The sequence below is a fragment of the Salmo salar genome, chromosome ssa10 (genome assembly GCF_905237065.1).
Source record: "Salmo salar chromosome ssa10, Ssal_v3.1, whole genome shotgun sequence".
Lineage (NCBI taxonomy): Eukaryota > Metazoa > Chordata > Actinopteri > Salmoniformes > Salmonidae > Salmo > Salmo salar.
In genome coordinates this window covers 40932438-40950459 of record NC_059451.1, presented here as the reverse complement: position 1 = coordinate 40950459, position 18022 = coordinate 40932438, and the positions used below count along the sequence as shown (strand labels likewise).

The 18022-nt window shown below is 45.0% G+C and overlaps 1 protein-coding gene across 2 annotated transcripts; it reads right to left on the bottom strand.

Annotated features, from left to right (window-relative positions):
• Positions 1–252: 252 nt before the first annotated feature.
• Positions 253–17953, bottom strand: naprt (nicotinate phosphoribosyltransferase). Of its 2 annotated transcripts, none has more exons than XM_045687768.1 (13): positions 17550–17953; positions 11111–11238; positions 10694–10776; positions 9173–9303; positions 8970–9085; positions 6752–6948; positions 6350–6490; positions 6062–6146; positions 4715–4795; positions 4411–4513; positions 4069–4226; positions 3715–3834; positions 253–3187 (listed from the first exon to the last, which is right to left on the bottom strand). In XM_045687768.1, the coding sequence occupies exons 1-13, from the start codon at positions 17845–17847 to the stop codon at positions 3101–3103; spliced, it is 1728 nt and encodes a 575-aa protein (XP_045543724.1). In that variant the 5' UTR covers positions 17848–17953; the 3' UTR covers positions 253–3100. The 2 variants fall into 2 exon arrangements, with proteins under 2 accessions (XP_045543724.1, XP_013978757.2); XM_014123282.2 differs by having other exon boundaries at positions 3727–3834; positions 17550–17951.
• Between the last annotated feature and the right edge of the window lie 69 nt (positions 17954–18022).

Sequence of the window (18022 nt, the reverse complement as noted above, 5' to 3'; positions counted from 1 at the left end):
CACTCACTAACAGGGATGTAAACAAATTTGTGCACAAATTTTGAGAGAAATATGCTTTTTGTGCGTATGGAAAATGTCTTGTATCTTTTATTTCAGCTTGTGAAACATGGGACCAACTCTTTACATGTTGTGTTCATAATTTTGTTCAGTATACAATAATGTAACAACAAACAAAATTCTTGCACTCACTCACGGCTGTCTCTCTTTTCAGGCAATCTGTTCTTGGACCTGTAGTTAGTCTACAACAACATATACATTGTCAGATTTTATTTAATAAAACACCCATTGAAAACAACACATCTTAGCATTACAATGTTGTCATACAAACAGACATTCACATTTTGCACAGATATCACATACGTGTAACTATATTTAGTAGACTAATACTTCTACTTAAAACAACACACCTAATCAGTTTATATTAGAGGACATAATATTGGCAGCCAAACACCATGGCAATGTTTGAACAACATTGTCCAGATTGCCTGAACTGTTTAGGCTAGTGTGTGTATTTGAAAATAGTTAATTAGATAGCAGCCTGGTTGGACGGTACAACATCAGTGTTACTAGTCTTGTCATTCTAGAAACACAATTAGTGTACAATTTTAACGGATCTGAAAAGGACGTAGGGTTCAAATTGTACCTGGATTCTCAATACTGTATGTTTTTATGGCTATGTGTTAAAGCTAGAATTTAGCTAGGACAGTCTGGGAGTGGTCTATCTAGAGGGCCTAATTGGACGAGCCTAATGGGTGGGATATGTAACCTGAAGACTAGCTGTTATTGGCAGAGAGGTTTGAAACGCTCTTTGTTATTGGTCTATTAACTTATACTGCCTGGTGATGTCACTAGGCAGGCCAAAACTCCATCCCACTAAAACAGGCTGACATTTACAGACAGCTCTTCCACTAAAACAGGCTGATATTTCTGACAGCTCTTCCACTAAAACAGGCTGACATTTACAGACAGCTCTTCCACTAAAACAGGCTGACATTTCAGACAGCTCTTCCACTAAAACAGGCTGACATTTACAGACAGCTCTTCCGCTAAAACAGGCTGACATTTCAGACAGCTCTTACACTAAAACAGGCTGACATTTCAGACAGCTTTTCCACTAAAACAGGCTGACATTTCTAGACAGCTCTTCCACTAAAACAGGCTGACATTTACAGACAGCTCTTCCACTAAAACAGGCTGACATTTCAGACAGCTCTTACAATAAAACAGCATTATCATCATTTTCACAATATTATTCCAATCCCATAGTGTTGAAATATATATATATATATTGTGGAAGGACCACCAGAGGGCAGGCTGGGCTCACGGATAGTAGCCCAACAAGGCATGTGAGACAAGGTAACCAGAGTCAATTAAGCACAGCTGACGGTACTAATGAGATATTCTCTTTCCCCTACAAGAGGGAGGATGGAACCAGCAAGAGGGGAGGAAGATAAACTATCTTTGGAGAATGGCTACGGAGAGAGAGAGGTGCTATCCATGAAGAGCCATTAAGACGGTTATGAATATGTGATTGTTGTTATAGTTTGAAGATAATCGTAATGTGATCCTGTGTCATCTAAAGAAGATGTATGTTGTTCCTTTGGAGATTCTCATTGACTGTGTTGGAGTGTTTGTATTGTCAGAAATCCCTCAATAGAGAACCGTGTTGAATCAAGAAAACCTACTCTGGACTCGTTTATTCCACCTTTCCACTTTAGAGTGACACCAAATGACTTGGTCCGCTCACAATATATATATATATATATATATTGACCGCCCTGGTACAGATTGGCCATGATATTGACAAATGTGTTAAGGCAGGTACAGATTGATCATGATATTGAAGGCTTGGTTCATACAAAATGTCCATGCTAAAAAAACGAACAGTAAATGATAGCCTGGTTCAGGAAACGTAATCCAAAGAAAATAACCAAAACTAAATCAGCAAGACCAGGCTGAGACATACAAAGAGAGACATTCAATCTTTCTAAACTTAAAAAAATGGCTTATCAATTAATATTGCTCATAGTAGGGACATTTATGCAACCATTCTCAATGTTCATTTATCTCATTGTAGAACCAGGTTAAGGCCAATTCCAACACTGCTATATTAACAGACATTGCTTGTTTGTGCAGATCACTGGGTTTTCAGGAAGGCATGTCAAGCTCTTGTACCAAACTAAAACTAAACTACACCACGACTCATAGCTGTCAGTCAACTGTATTCCAAAATGCCAGCATTATGCCAAAATGATATGCTTTTGGTTGAGGTTTGACATAGTCCATGTGTCAGTCTATCAGTCTTTGTGTCAGTCCATCAGTCCATGTGTCGCAGTCTATCAGTCCGTGTGTCAGTCTGTGTCAGTATATAATTTATATTATCTGAGAGTAACACAATCTTCCCTAGGTCCTAAACCCTATACCACTAGAAAGGTCATGTTCAGTAGGAGCAAACTGGACAATAAACTTTTTTTTAAATGGGTGTGTACTGTATATTGGGTATGTTCAGGTAGCACCTCCTCCATTTCCAAACGTTTTCTCCCACTGAACACAAGATAGGATGGTTAGTGGATGTTATGAAAATCCTACTAGCAGTCTGCTCCCAGATCTGTTTAAGCTTCTGTTAACTCAATCAAATGTATTTTATGAAGCCCCTTTTACCTCAGAGGTTGTCACAAAGTTGTTCATGGAAACCTAGAGAGGAAGCAGGCCTAGAGGGGTGGTCAGTCCTCTTCTGGCTGTACCAGGTGGAGATTTAAGAGTACACGTGGCCATTATGGCCAGATCATTTTTCAAGACAAAAAACTGCATTTCTGTCATTGTGAAACAAGGAGTTGGCATGATAGCACAAGCAGACCGACACACAGGCTGTACTAGTAGTGGATAGGTAGATGGTGTGACCTGATTGGTCTATTGAGACCAGACAATTAGGATGAAGCTTTAAAAGAGTATTAGGATTCCTCCCTCCCTCTGTACGTGGTCTCATCCCAAATGACACCCTATTCCCTATTAAGTGTGCTACTTTTGACATACATAGTGCATTACAAGAAGTGCACTAAATAAGGAATAGGGTGCTATTTGGGACTGAAGCCTGTATGTCTCAGTTGGCCAATAGAAAATTGCTGTTGTTGCTGCTGCCTTTTCTGATCTCAGCGATTAAGTTATGGAGTTTCTCAGACACTGCCACCTGGTGGAGAAAACATGGAAGAACAGCATTAGATTATGATGGTACCTGTGTGTGTACGTGCATAGTAGGGATGGGCATTTGGAATAATGTCTGTGCTCCGAGTACACGCATGTAAGTGTGAAACGGGGCTGAAGGCAAACAAATTTGCGGTATGCTATCTTTTGTCCCAATTACTGGTTGTTCTGACACAATTAAAAACCAAACATATTTTCACTGCACTTGACATACTCCCTAAAAAGTGCTTATAAATTCAATCTGCTAAATAGTTGCATTTATAAATTTGGAATATTTTATTTGATTATTAGTAAATTAATACAAACCTTGAATCGGGTGCTCGAGTACGCCACCCATCCCTAGTGCCTTACAGTATATAAGTGTGTACGTGCATATGTGTGTGTGTAAAGGTGAGTACATTTACATTGGCGAAATGCAGGATGACTATGACCGAGCGTCAGATGCCTTTCTATCCAATACCCAAGAGAATCTAGTCCTCGGCGTTGTTCCATGTCTCCACAAAGTAAACAAACCTTAAAACTCACTATGTAAGAATCTGGCTCCTGCAGTCTCTTGTGTCGGGGGTGCAGGGTCTGGATGGAGCTCTGAACCTTCTCCCTGGTCTCAGCTGTGCTGCACAGTGGGTGTGTGATCTTCAATAGAGGGAGATACCAATCAATGAATCACATTTATTTTATAAAGCCCTTTGTACATTGGCATTTGTCACAAAGTGATTTACAATTACCCAGTCTAGACCCAAAAGAGAAAGCAAAGAAAGCTATGAAGAACTTAGGAAGAAACCTAGAGAGGAAGCCGGCTCAGAGGGGTGGCCAGTCCTCTTCTGGCTGAGACGTGTGTGTGTGTTGGACAGGGTCCAGCAGGCTCACCTGTCCTTTAGTGTAGACCTCCAGGCGTAGACAGCTGACCTGAGAAGGTGTGATTGACTGACAGGTCTTGTTACCAACCACAGGATGACACCTCACTGCCACACACGCCTTAGGTGCAGGCTCCTCACACAGACACAACAGATCCAAGAATGGGTGGCCTAGAGAGAGAGAGAGAGCGAGAGAGAGAAAGAGAGTAAGGAGAGAATGAGTGAGTGAAAAAGTATCATGAAAACAGAGATTGAGATGTAGCTAGTTGAGTGTTGAAATAGTAAGTGGAGGGCACAGAGATCCTATAATTCAGGGATTCTATATGTTATTCTATGGTAGAGGGTGACTCCTCACCCTCTGTATCCAGCATCCTATAGACAGCCTTCCTCCCAGGAACAGTACTCTTCTCTGGGTCCTCACTGAACTTCATCCTGGGACTGCCCCGAACCTCCACCAACTGATGTAGAGAGAGAGAAGGGGAGGGTTGAAAATGAGAGAGAGAAAGGGTAGAAGATGATGGATACATAAAAAAGGGAAAGTGAGGAGAGGGTGGGCAGAGGCTGTGTGTGTGTGTGTGTGTGTGTGTGTGTGTGTGTGTGTGTGTGTGTGTGTGTGTGTGTGTGTGTGTGTGTGTGTGTGTGTGTGGTATCCTTTTTACCTTGTACACACACCCGAGTGAAGGCTGTCTCGTGCAGGTGACCAGATGTGTTCCAACACCAACCACATCAATCTCATTCTCCTGAGACATGGATAGACAGATCAGAGAGGGGGGAGAGAGGGATATACCAATCAGAGAGGAGAGAGGAAGAGGGAGGATGTAGAGAGGGATAGACAGATCAGAGAAGAGAAGAGGAGGGAGGGAGGAGGAATAGACAGATCAGAGAAGAGAAGAGGAGGGAGGAGGTAGAGAGGAATAGACAGATCAGATGGAGAGAGAAGAGGGAGGAGGTAGAGAGGAATAGACAGATCAGATGGAGAGAGAAGAGGAGGGAGGAGGTAGAGAGGAATAGACAGATCAGATGGAGAGAGAAGAGGAGGGAGGAGGTAGAGAGGAATAGACAGATCAGATGGAGAGAGAAGAGGAGGGAGGAGGTAGAGAGGAATAGACAGATCAGATGGAGAGAGAAGAGAAGAGGAAGGAGGAGGTAGAGAGGAATAGACAGATCAGATGGAGAGAGAAGAGAAGAGGAAGGAGGAGGTAGAGAGGAATAGACAGATCAGATGGAGAGAGAAGAGGAGGGAGGAGGTAGAGAGGAATAGACAGATCAGATGGAGAGAGAAGAGGAAGGAGGAGGTAGAGAGGAATAGACAGATCAGATGGAGAGAGAAGAGGAGGGAGGAGGTAGAGAGGAATAGACAGATCAGATGGAAAGAGAAGAGGAGGGAGGAGGTAGAGAGGAATAGACAGATCAGATGGAGAGAGAAGAGGAGGGAGGAGGTAGAGAGGAATAGACAGATCAGATGGAGAGAGAAGAGAAGAGGAAGGAGGAGGTAGAGAGGAATAGACAGATCAGATGGAGAGAGAAGAGAAGAGGAAGGAGGAGGTAGAGAGGAATAGACAGATCAGATGGAGAGAGAAGAGGAAGGAGGAGGTAGAGAGGAATAGACAGATCAGATGGAGAGAGAAGAGAAGAGGAAGGAGGAGGTAGAGAGGAATAGACAGATCAGATGGAGAGAGAAGAGGAAGGAGGAGGTAGAGAGGAATAGACAGATCAGATGGAGAGAGAAGAGAGGAGGAGGGAGGAGGTAGAGAGGAATAGACAGATCAGATGGAGAGAGAAGAGGAGGGAGGAGGTAGAGAGGAATAGACAGATCAGATGAGAGAAGAGGAAGGAGGAGGTAGAGAGGAATAGACAGATCAGATGGAGAGAGAAGAGGAGGGAGGAGGTAGAGAGGAATAGACAGATCAGATGGAGAGAGGCTTGATAACAGGAGGTAGAACTAGATAAGGTCCTCTCATTCTTCTGTTCCCACTGGCCTCTGTAATGTCTGTCTGGTTCCTCACCTTCTTGTTGAGTTCGGCCATGCTGTACTCTGAGATGTTATTGGTGCCTACTATGAGAAGGGACTGGAATGCAGGGATGGAGAATCTAGAGAGATAAAATGTGAGATATTTCAAACATGCTTTACTCAAAGCCTCTATACTAAGATTAAAGTCCCTAGAGGGTACTAATCTAAGGCTTCACCCCATATGGCACCCTGTTCCATTTTTAGTGCACTACCTTTTCCCTGGTCTAAATGGGAAATAAGGTGCCATTTGGGACGCAGCTTCAGGACACACACAGGACCTTACTGTTCGCTGCAGAGTCTGAAGACATGGCGTACTTCTACTGACTGCCTGCAGAGGTCTCCACTGTCTAGACGCACGCCCAGTGGACTGTAGTCCAGCTCAAACAGAGACAGGGCCACGGCACAGAAGTTGAGCAGGCCACTACTGTAGGGACACAACAGAGAAGTTTACTAGGCCACTAGTGTAGGGACACAACAGAAACACAACAGAGATGGCATTAATGCTATAGCAGGCTACAGGTGGAAGGAAATGTAGTAGCCTGGCCTAAAGCAATGCTAGTAACAAAACCTTCAACACTGGAATAGGCTATCTCTAGTCAGAAGCTGTCCTTCGAGGCAAGAACGTCCCCATTCACAGAGAAGCGGCGAGACAAGTTGAGAAGAGTAGCAAAGGGGGAAAGGTTACTAGGTGACACTGTAGCTGTCGATGACCGGCAGGAAGTTGTGTGGGTATGCGATGGCATAGGACAAGAAGGCGGCCAGCTCGCCCTCATGGATCTTCCCAGATTCCACCCCCAGCAGCTCACACACACGCCCCAGCCAACCCTTGGTCAGCGAGATCAGATCGATGTTGTCATGATCCCCGTTTGCTGCCACTAGCGTCTAATTGGACAGGAGAGACAGGAAGTTCAACCAATCAATCAATATAAGATAGAAATCAATATCCTTATTGTCTCAATTGGGACATTTTTTGTGCAGTCAGGATAATAAACAACATTAAAACATTAACAACCATCCAACATGCTGTATATACACATCAGTGGCAGTCAGTGACATTTATGATGAGGGAGGACTATTTTTTTTCATGAGCATGGCCTTATTTCTATTACAGCATGTTGGATGACTGTCATTCATATTCCATTCACCCAGTTCAATACAACACCGATAGGTTTAGACTACTACATGATACTCTAATTTTCCCTATACCCATCATGAGGTTGATACAACCTAGCCTATTAATGCAGGTGCACACAGGTCGAGATACATTTTTTAGATGACGGACAGTGACACATGGACAGACAGTGACACATTCAATACCGCCTTGCACACTCTTGCCTGCATCTAGCTTATCTAGGATGCAAACATTAGTCAAACAGTTGCAAGCGAGAGTTTCTATTGGACAAATTCTGTTGTTTTTATCCCCGTTTTGTTTCCTTCCGTTTAAGAAACATTTTTCAACAGAATCGGCAGAATGAATACACCCCTGATCACACATAAACACAGTTCACATTCATAGCAGCCACATTGTATTCCTTCTCGCCTCTATGCACTCTCCTCCTCTCACCTTTTTCCTTCGTTTGTGGACTTCAATGAACAACACATCAGCTGTATGTGACCAGACAAAAAAAACTTTCCAAGCCAAACCATGTCATAACTGTTACACACAGCCTACATCGTTGTCCCCATATTAGCTAAAGTAACGTCATAGTCACCATAGCTAATGGAACTAATGCGTTAGTAAACCCGCAATAATCATGCAGTAACGTTACAGTGTATAGTCAGTAAGCAGTTATTTGGAAGAGTTCCAGTGTTGTGTTGGATAGTCATAGCCAGCTAGCTAACATAGCATTCCTCTGTTTGAGCCAGGTGTTTGAGTAACTAAACTAGCCAGCTGCATTTGCTAGCTAATGCAGCTTCTCCTTCATTTTTGAAGAAATTAATTTGTTGAAAACTGTTCAACTATTGTCTTTCTCTCTCTTTGAGTCAGCTACTCACCACATTGTATGTACTGCAGTGCTAGCTAGCTGTAGCTTATGCTTTCAGTACTAGATTAATTATCTGATCATTTGATTGGGTGGACAACATGTCAGTTCATGCTGCAAGAGCTCTGATAGGTTGGAGGACTTCCACCGTAAGTTGTTATAATTAGTGTGTATGTCTATAGAAGGGAGTGAGAACCAAGAGCCTCCTAGGTTTTGTATTGAAGTCAATGTACACAGGAAGACAGAAGCTAGCTGTCCTCCTGCTACACCATGGTGCTAACCTACAGAGTTCTGTTGAGGCTACTGTAGACCATTGCAAAACAGTGTGTTTTAATCAATTATTTACAGACGTGAATATATTTAGTATAGTTTTATCTAAAAAGAATAACTTTTTCAATGTTTTACCATTTTTATTTTAATGGAATTCACTGAGGAGGATGGTCCTCCCCTTCCTCCTCTGAGGAGCCTCCATTGATACACATAAGATAAATAGCACACTGATGGGTTATCAACATTGTGGTTATTAACATGTTATTAAAAGGTTAGGAAACGTTTTTATTCAAAGAAAATTAATTAGTGGTAGTTCAGTACAGTGACCCATAAAAGTGTGTACATATGACCTGCGTGTCTACGTCTCAAATGGCACCCTATTCTCTAAGGGCCCTGGTCAAAACTAGTGCACTATGTAGGCAATCTGGTGCCAGTTGACCATGGTTAAAATACTGATAAATTGATGTTATGAGACACTTGACAGATGTATTTATTTTCTCTGAGGTTGTGTATTGTGGAAGCATAGGGTCAATGCAAAGGGTCAGTACAAAGACTGTGTCTCAAATGGCACCCTATTCCCTTTTAAGTGCACAACTTTTGACCAGGGCCCATAAGATGGCATTTAGGACACACAGAGGCAGAGAGACTCACCTGAGGCCACACCTCCTCCAGGGAGGAAAAGGAAGTGACATAAGAGTGTGCCATGGTTCCCGCCACGGGGATTCCAAACAGGAAGCCAGCCTGTACGTTACTGGTCATATCAAACCCTGACAGACAGAAAGACAGAGGAGTAGGTCACTGTGTATATATATGTGTGTGTGTGTCCTTAAATGTTTGTGTGTGTCTCTCCTCACCTCCGACGTATGTGTATCTTGAGGCTGTGAGGCCCCCGTCAGGCCCCTGTGCTCTCCTCAGGCCCATCTCTAACAGCTTCCTCCTGGAACCAGCAGCCAGACGGAACCGGGCCGCGTTACTGCATACCAGACTGGAGAGAGAGGGGAGATACAGAGAATTACCATAATGCACTATTGGAGTACACAGTTTTCCTACCTGTTGACAAGGTGTGTGTGTGTGTGTGTGTGTGTGTGTGTGTGTGTGAGTTCCAAATTACATCCTTGCAGTACTCAATATCAATGTAGCACTAAAAATATCCTAAAGTAGAACAAAAACACACAAGAAATAAAAAGAAGAACATGAGAAAGTAAGAAGCTAAATACTGGGTCAGTTCCAATACCATATTTACAATGTGCAGGGATATTGGAGTGATAGAGGTAGATACACTACATGACCATAATAATGTGGACACCTGCTCGTCAAACATTTCATTCCAAAATTATGGCCATTAATATGGAGTTGGTCCCCCTTTGCTGCTATAACAGCCTCCACTTTTCTGGGAAGGCTTTCCACTAGATGTTGGAACATTACTGCAGGGACTTGCTTCCATTCAACCACAACAGCATTAGCGAGGTCGGGCACTGATGTTGGGCGATTATGCCTGGCTCGCAGTCGGTGTTCCAATTCATCCCAAAGGTGTTCGATGGGGTTGAGGTCAGGGCTCTGTGCAGACGAGTCAAGCCTTTCCACAATGATCTCAACAAACCCTTTCTGTATGGACTTCGCTTTGTGCATGGGGCATTTAGGAATGGAATGTCTACTTATGGAGATTGCATGGCTGTGTGCTCGATTTTATACACCTGCCAGCAACGGGTATGGCTGAAATAGACGAATCCACTAATTTGAAGGGGTGTCCACATACTTTTGTGTATTTAGTGTATGTGACTTGGCATCAGTATTATAATAAACAGAGTAGCATCAGCATAAATGCTGATTGTATGCGATTGTGTGTGTAGAGTCAATATAAATGTATGTGTATGTTAAGTGTGGTTGGGAGAGTGTGTGCGTGAGTGTGTAGAATCCTGTGAGTGTGCATAGAGACTTAGCAAAAATCAAATACAAGGGTCAACTCAGATAGTCTGTGTAGCCATTCTGTTAGATATTTAGCAGTCTTATGGCTTGGGGATAGAAACTGTTCAGGAACCTGTTGGTGTCAAACTTGATGCACCGGTACCGCTCGCCATGCGGCAACAGAAAGCAGTCTATGACTTGGGTGGATGGAGTTAACGATTTTCCGGGCCTTTCTGTCACACCGCCTGATATAGAGGTCCTGGGTGGCAGGGAGCTCGGCCCCAGTGATGTACTGGGCTGTTCGCACCACACTCTGTAGCGCCATGCGATCGAGGGCAGTCCTATTGCCGTACCAAGCATTGATACAGCCAGTCAATATGCTCTCAATGGTGCAGCTGTTGAACTTTTTTAGGATTTGAGGGCCCATGCCAAACCTTTTCATGTTTGCTGAAGGAGAAGTGTGTCCCTACCTGGCGTAGTTGACCAGACACAACAGGCTGGTCTCCAGTAGTTGAACCACAGCCAGAGGACCAGACACCTCCATCAGAGGCACCTTCAGACAGAGGAGCAGCACAATCAATGAATCAATCAACTCAGTCATCAACCCTGACCACTGTGGGTGAGTCCGAGTCTAACTCCTGACCTCTGGCCCTTGGGGGTGAACCGTCCCTGAGTGTAACCATAGAAATAGAATGACTAGATGATATTTCTATGAATGTAACCCTTGCGGGCATGGTTCGAGTTCCAGGGGGGCTGGTCCGATCAGGCACCCGCAAGAGACATTAGACACCCCAAGAGACATTGGGCACCCCAAGAGTCAATGTATAATTCCAACCCTGCCTGGGGATGACCCTGAGTATAACCCTTGATCCCTGACGTTGTCTCACCCTGGCAAAGACCACCATTCCCTCGGGGACAGAGTGGAGTGTGACACCGGAACAGTCCAGTTCCCGTAGAAACAAGAAGAAGGCGGGGTCAGTGGCTGGGGGCAGGACGGAACGCAGGTACTCCACATCTATAACACAGTTATACTTTGTTACACATAATCAATAACATAATCAGTTGTCCTGAGTCTGCACAACTCTGCCAGGACCTAGGATCAAGGGAGACACTCATGTATTTTAGGACTATATCTCTTGACACAATGATGAAAATAGTCATGGCCTCTAAACCTTCAAGCTGCATACTGGACCCTATCCCAACTAAACTACTGAAAGAGCTGCTTCCTGTGCTTGGCCCTCCTATGTTGAACATAATAAACGGCTCTCTATCCACCGGATGCGTACCAAACTCACTAAAAGTGGCAGTAATAAAGCCTCTCTTGAAAAAGCCAAACCTTGACCCAGAAAATATAAAAAACTATCGGCCTATATCGAATCTTCCATTCCTCTCAAAAACGTTGAAAAAGCTGTTGCACAGCAACTCACTGCCTTCCTGAAGACAAACAATGTATACCAAATGCTTCAGTCTGGTTTTAGACCCCATCATAGCACTGAGACTGCACTTGTGAAGGTGGTAAATGAGCTTTTAATGGTGTCAGACCAAGGCTCTTGTCACGTCCTGACCAGCAGAGGGAGTAGTTGTTTAGTATTTGGTCAGGACGTGGCAGAAGTTGTGTGTTGTATGTAGTTTCTAGTCGTTCTTGTTTATTGTTTTCCCGTGTTCATGGGAAAACAATAACCCGGAAGTGACCCGGAAGTGCGTACCTCCAGTCTGGTACCTCCAGTCTGGCACGACCAGTACCAGCACCACGGATCAAGCTTCCAATGAGTCAGCCTAGTCCTATTCAGTCTGTTCCCGCTCCTCGCACTAGGCATGGGGTGCGTGGTTTCAAACTGGCAGTTCCAGTACCAGCACCACGCATCAGGCTTATAGTGTGTAATAGTAGTTCCTTTCGGCCGGATCCTGCTTCCCGCACTAGCCCTAGGGTGCGTGTCTCCAGCCTGGTACCTCCTCTACCAGCCCCACGCATCAGGCTTCCAGTGCGTCAGCCCAGCCTCGAGAGTTAGGAGACAGTTCCCTGTCCAGAGGATCCGACAACAGTGTCCAGTCCAGAGTATCCGGCAACAGTGTGCAGTCCAGAGTATCCGGCAACAGTGTGCAGTCCAGAGCATACAGGTCGCAGTGGTGGGTAGTATATGGGGCTTTGGTGACAAAACGGATGGTACTGTGATAGACTGCATCCAATTTGCTGAGTAGAGTGTTGGAGAGGTGGATCAGAGAATCACCAGCAACAAGAGCTACATCATTGATGTATACAGAGAAAAGAGTCGGCCCGAGGATTGAACCCTGTGGCACCCACATAGAGACTGCCAGAGGTCCGGACAACAGGCCCTCTGATTTGACACACTGAACTCTATCAGAGAAGTAGTTGGTGAACCAGGCGAGGCACTCATTTGAGAAACCAAGGCTGTTGAGTCTGCCGATAAGAACGTGGTGATTGACAGAGTCGAAAGCCTTGGCCAGGTCGATGAATACAGGTGCACAGTATTGTCACTTATCGATGGAGGTTATGATATCATTTAGGACCTTGAGCGTGGCTGAGGTGCACCCATGACCAGCTTGGAAACCAGATTGCAAAGCGGAGAACGTACGATGGGATTCAAAATGGTCGGTGATCTCTTTGTTAACTTGGCTTTCGAAGACCTTAGAAAGGCAGGGTAGGATAGATATAGTTCTGTAGCAGTTTGAGTCTAGAGTGTCTCCCCCTTTGCAGAGGGGGATGACCGCAGCAGCTTTTCAATCTTTGGGGATCTCAGACGATACGAAAGAGAGGTTGAACAGGCTAGTAATAGGCGTTGCAACAATTTTGGCAGATCATTTTAGAAAGAGAGGGTCCAGATTGTCTAGCCCGGGCTGATTTGTAGGGGTCCAGATTTGCAGCTCTTTCAGAACATCAGCTATCTGGATTTTGATGAAGGAGAAATGGGGGAGGCTTGGGCAAGTTACTGTGGGGGGTGCAGGGCTGTTGACCGGGGTAGGGGTAGCCAGCTGGAAAGCATGGCCAGCCGTAGAAAAATGCTTACTGAAATTCTCAATTATCGCGGATTTATCAGTGGTGACAGTGTTTCCTAGCCTCAGTGCAGAGAGCAGCTGGGAGGAGGTGATCTTATTCTCCATGGACTTTACAGTGTCCCAGTACTTTTTGGAGTTTGTGCTACAGGATGCAAATTTCTGTTTAAAAAAGCTAACCTTTGCTTTCTTAAATGCCTGTGAATGTTGGTTCCTAACTTCTCTGAAAAGTTGCATATCGCGGGGGCTATTCGATGCTAATGCAGTACGCCACAGGATGTTTTCATGCTGGTCAAGGGCAGTCAGGTCTGGAGTGAACCAAGGGCTATATCTGTTCCTGGTTCTACATTTTTTGAATGGGGCATGCTTATTTAAGATGGTGAGGAAAGCACTTTTAAAGAATAACCAGGCATCCTCAAATCAAATCAAATGTTATTTGTCACATATACATGGTTTGAAGATGTTAATTCAAGTGTAGCGAAATGCTTGTGCTTCTAGTTCCGACAATGTAATATCCAACGAGTAATCTAACCTAACAACTTCACAATAATTACCTTATACACACAAGTGTAAAGGAATGAATAAGAATATGTACATAAAAATATGAATGAGTGATGGTATAGAACGGCAGGCAAGTTGCAGTGGATGGAATACAGTATAGTATATTCATATGAGTTGAGTAATGTAGGATATGTAAACATATAAAAGTGGCATTGTTTAAAGTGGCTAGTGATACATTACATCAAGATGGCAAGATGCAGTAGATGGTATAGAGTACAGTATATACATATGAGATGAGTAATGTAGGGTATGTAAACATTATATGAAGTGGCATTGTTTAAAGTGGCTAGTGATAAATGTATGTAATAAATGTTTCCATTATTAAAGTGGCTGGAGTTGAGTCAGTATGTTGGCAGCAGCCACTCAATGTTAGTGATGGCTGTTTAACAGTCTGATGGCCTTGAGATAGAAGCTGTTTTTCAGTCTCTCGGTCCCTGCTTTGATGCATCTGTACTGACCTCACCTTCTGGATGATAGCGGGGTGAACAGGCAGTGGCTCGGGTGGTTGTTGTCCTTTTTGTCCTTCCTGTGACATCGGGTGGTGTAGGTGACCTGGAGGGCAGGTAGTTTCCCCCGGTGATGCGTTGTGCAGACCTCACTACCCTCTGGAGATCCTTACGGTTATGGGCGGAGCAGTTGACGTACAAGGCGGTGATACAGCCCGACAGGATGCTCTCGATTTTGCATCTGTAAAAATGTGTGAGTGTTTTTGGCGACAAGCCGAATTTCTTTAGCCTCCTGAGGTGTCTGTGTGGTTGGACCATTTCAGTTTGTCCGTGATGTGTACGCCGAGGAACTTAAAACTTTCTACCCTCTTCACTACTGTCCCATCAATGTGGATAGGGGGGTGCTCCCTCTGCTGTTTCCTGAAGTCCACGATCATCTCCTTTGTTTTGTTGACGTTGAGTGTGAAGTTATTTTCCTGACACCACACTCCGAGGGCCCTCACCTCCTCCCTGTAGGCTGTCTCTTAGTTGTTGGTAATTAAGCCTACCACTGTAGTGTTGTCTGCACACTTGATGATTGAGTTGGAGGCGTGCATGGCCACACAGTCGTGGGTGAACAGGGAGTACAGGAGAGGGCTGAGAACGCACCCTTGTGGGGCCCCAGTGTTTAGGATCAGCGGGGTGGAGATGTTGTTACCTACCCTCACCACCTGGGGGCGGCCCGTCAGGAAGTCCAGGACCCAGTTGCACAGGGTGGGGTCGAGACCCAGGGTCTTGAGATTGATGACGAGTTTGGAGGGTACTATGGTGTTAAATGCTGAGCTGTAGTCGATGAACAGCATTCTCACATAGGTATTCCTCTTGTCCAGATGGGTTAGGGCAGTGTGCAGTGTGATTGCGATTGCGTCGTCTGTGGACCTATTGGGGCGGTAAGCAAATTGGAGTGGGTCTAGGGTGTCAGGTAGGGTGGAGGTGATATGGTCCTTGACTAGTCTCTCAAAGCACTTCATGATGACGTAAGTGAGTGCTACGGGGCGGTAGTCATATAGCTCAGTTACCTTAGCTTTCTTGGGAACAGGAACAATGGTGGCCCTCTTGAAGCATGTGGGGACAGTAGACTGGGATAAGGATTGATTGAATATGTCCGTAAACACACCAGCCAGCTGGTCTGCGCATGCCATGAGGACGCGGCTGGGGATGCCGTCTGGGCCTGCAGCCTTGCGAGGGTTAACACGTTTAAATGTTTTACTCCGGATACACCCGGCGCCGACAGAGATGGCTGCCTCGCTACGCGTTCCTAGGAAACTATGCAGTATTTTGTTTTTTTATGTGTTATTTCTGACGGAATGAGGTCAATATCTTTCCAGGATACCCGGGCCAGGTCGATTAGAAAGGCCTGCTCGCTGAAGTGTTTTAGGGAGCGTTTTACAGTGATGAGGGGTGGTCGTTTGGCCGCAGACCCATTACGGACGCAGGCAATGAGGCAGTGATCGCTGAGATCCTGGTTGAAGACAGCAGAGGTGTATTTGGAGGGCAGGTTGGTTAGGATGATATCTTTGCGGGTGCCCGTGTTTACGGATTTGGGGTTGTACCTGGTAGGTTCATTGATAATTTTTGTGAGATTGAGGGCATCAAGTTTAGATTGTAGGATGGCTGGGGTGTTAAGCATGTCCCAGTTTAGGTCACCTAACAGCACAAGCTCTGAAGATAGATGGGGGGCAATCAATTCCCATATGGTGTCCAGGGCACAGCTGGGGGAAGAAGGTGGTCTATAGCAAGCGGCAACGGTGAGAGACTTGTTTCTGGAAAGGTGGATTTTTAAAAGTAGAAGCTCAAATTGTTTGGGCACAGACCTGGATAGTAAGACAGATCTCTGCAGGCTATCTCTGCAGTAGATTGCAACTCCGCCTCCTTTGGCAGTTCTATCTTGTCGGAAAATGTTATAGTTAGGGATGGACATTTCAGGGTTTTTGGTGGTCTTCCTAAGCCAGATGCGTACCTCAGTCTGAGAGATTTGCCCAGCACATTCTTTGACTTCCTTTTTAACGTTGTCCACTGCAGACAGTACATTTTCGAATTTGATAGAGAATTCTGCATTCATATCTTTGATGGCCTTGAGGATATCTTCGGAACTAACGGCACTGCACGTATTTATCGCCTCAGTCCTGCTTCCACCACTAGCACATGAAGCTAGCACGGCGCCTTCGTCCTCTGACTCTAAACTTTCACTCGTTAAGTCTGGCTTTATGGTGTGACTTTTCTCTGTCGGCATTGTGAGTTTCGGAAGCTAATAAACTATTACCGCCTTTCTTGGTACATTAAGCTTAAGGGGGAACTTACTTCAGGATTTATTTCAAATTTGTAGCGGAGCTAAAAAAGATACGACTGATCAGCTCTGCGCCATACCGGAAGCCTCGGATGGGCACTTCTAATGTAAATCTATGGCAGCACCCAAGGGGGCTTGAACTTTCTAGCTTTCCCTGTAGATTTTGCGGTGACGTAGTGTCCCCATGAGTGACAGAACACTGAACCAATCACAGTGCAACTAGAGAAGATTACCAACTCCTACGCGTTGTATTTTCCACTGGCTGCCCCTCCACCACAGAAAGCACTAAGCTAGGCTGAAACACCTGCATTTTGGAGCTGCCTTACTCAAGAAGGGGAAAATAATTCCATGTTTGTGTCCGGCTTTATTAACTCAATACATTTTTATTTACATTGTTTGCAAACTGATATGTGACACTTATTAATGCCATACTAACATTCAAAACAGGTACAAAAAAAGCGAAACAGGCTCAAAACAGGTGGGGCTCTTACCGTTTATCACTGGCTATTACCTGGTAGTGATCTGTGAGTGTCTGTAGGTAACTTTAAACTCTAGTAGACCTCTGACCTCTTAACATGGTTGGCTATGTCCTGGGACAAATGGCACCCAATTCCCCATATAGTGCACTACTTTTGACTGGTCCATGAACACAAAATAGGGAATAGGGTGCCAGCATTACTGACAATCTAGGAGACTCACGAGGAAAAGATCACCGGTGTCAGTTGAAGTTCAGTGGAGTGGTTACAAAGGTCACCGAGGACATAAAGTGTTATCCATTTACACTCCCACCAGGGGTCCTGGTATTGGTTCTATTCCTCATTGTGCAATCAAGGTGACAAATATATCGAATAAATATTATTGAAAGGAAACCATTGGCTATATAAAAATATATATATAAATTATATTGTGGCTAATTTTCTTTGCCTTAAAGTGCTATTCACTGACATTTGCTCTACAGAGAACTTAACGTCATTATCTCACCTTCGTCAGTGAATCGAAAGCTCCGCAGAAACAGGAGGCAGTCGTGCATTCCGGAGAAGAGCGAGAAGCTGCCGCCGAACGGGTTGTCGCGGAAGAACAGTTCGAAAACGGCGGGCTCGTTGTGCCTGCCCGAACGCCAGTAGGCATATGCCATGGTGAACTGGTAGAGGTCCGTGAGAAGCGTCGGGACCCGCTCCCGGATTGACCGCTCCAGAGCTGTACATGACTGGCTTGACGGCGCTGCCATGTTCCCCTTGCCTAGATTCATGTTCGGTTGCCGCCGCGATCTCTGGGACATGCAGTTTTCTAACCACCCCCTCTGCCTCTACCTCTGTTGTATCACGGAGGTATAATAAGAAAGGTTGGTATGCGAGGGGAGAAGCGAACCCCGGACTATTTTAGGCCATCTCCCACATAGAATAGGGAGGGGCGTTTTACAGTTCTCTAGAGTAGGCCTGCCTACGCATGATATA

Coding starts and splice junctions, on each gene's coding strand:
- naprt (XM_045687768.1), bottom strand. CDS start 17,847: ATGTCCCAGAGATCGCGGCGGCAACCGAACATGAATCTAGGCAAGGGG. Junction 10,777..11,110: donor GAATGGTGGTCTTTGCCAGG/GTGAGACAACGT, acceptor CTCTGTCTGAAG/GTGCCTCTGATGGAGGTGTC. Junction 4,514..4,714: donor CACTCGGGTGTGTGTACAAG/GTAAAAAGGATA, acceptor TCTCTACATCAG/TTGGTGGAGGTTCGGGGCAG.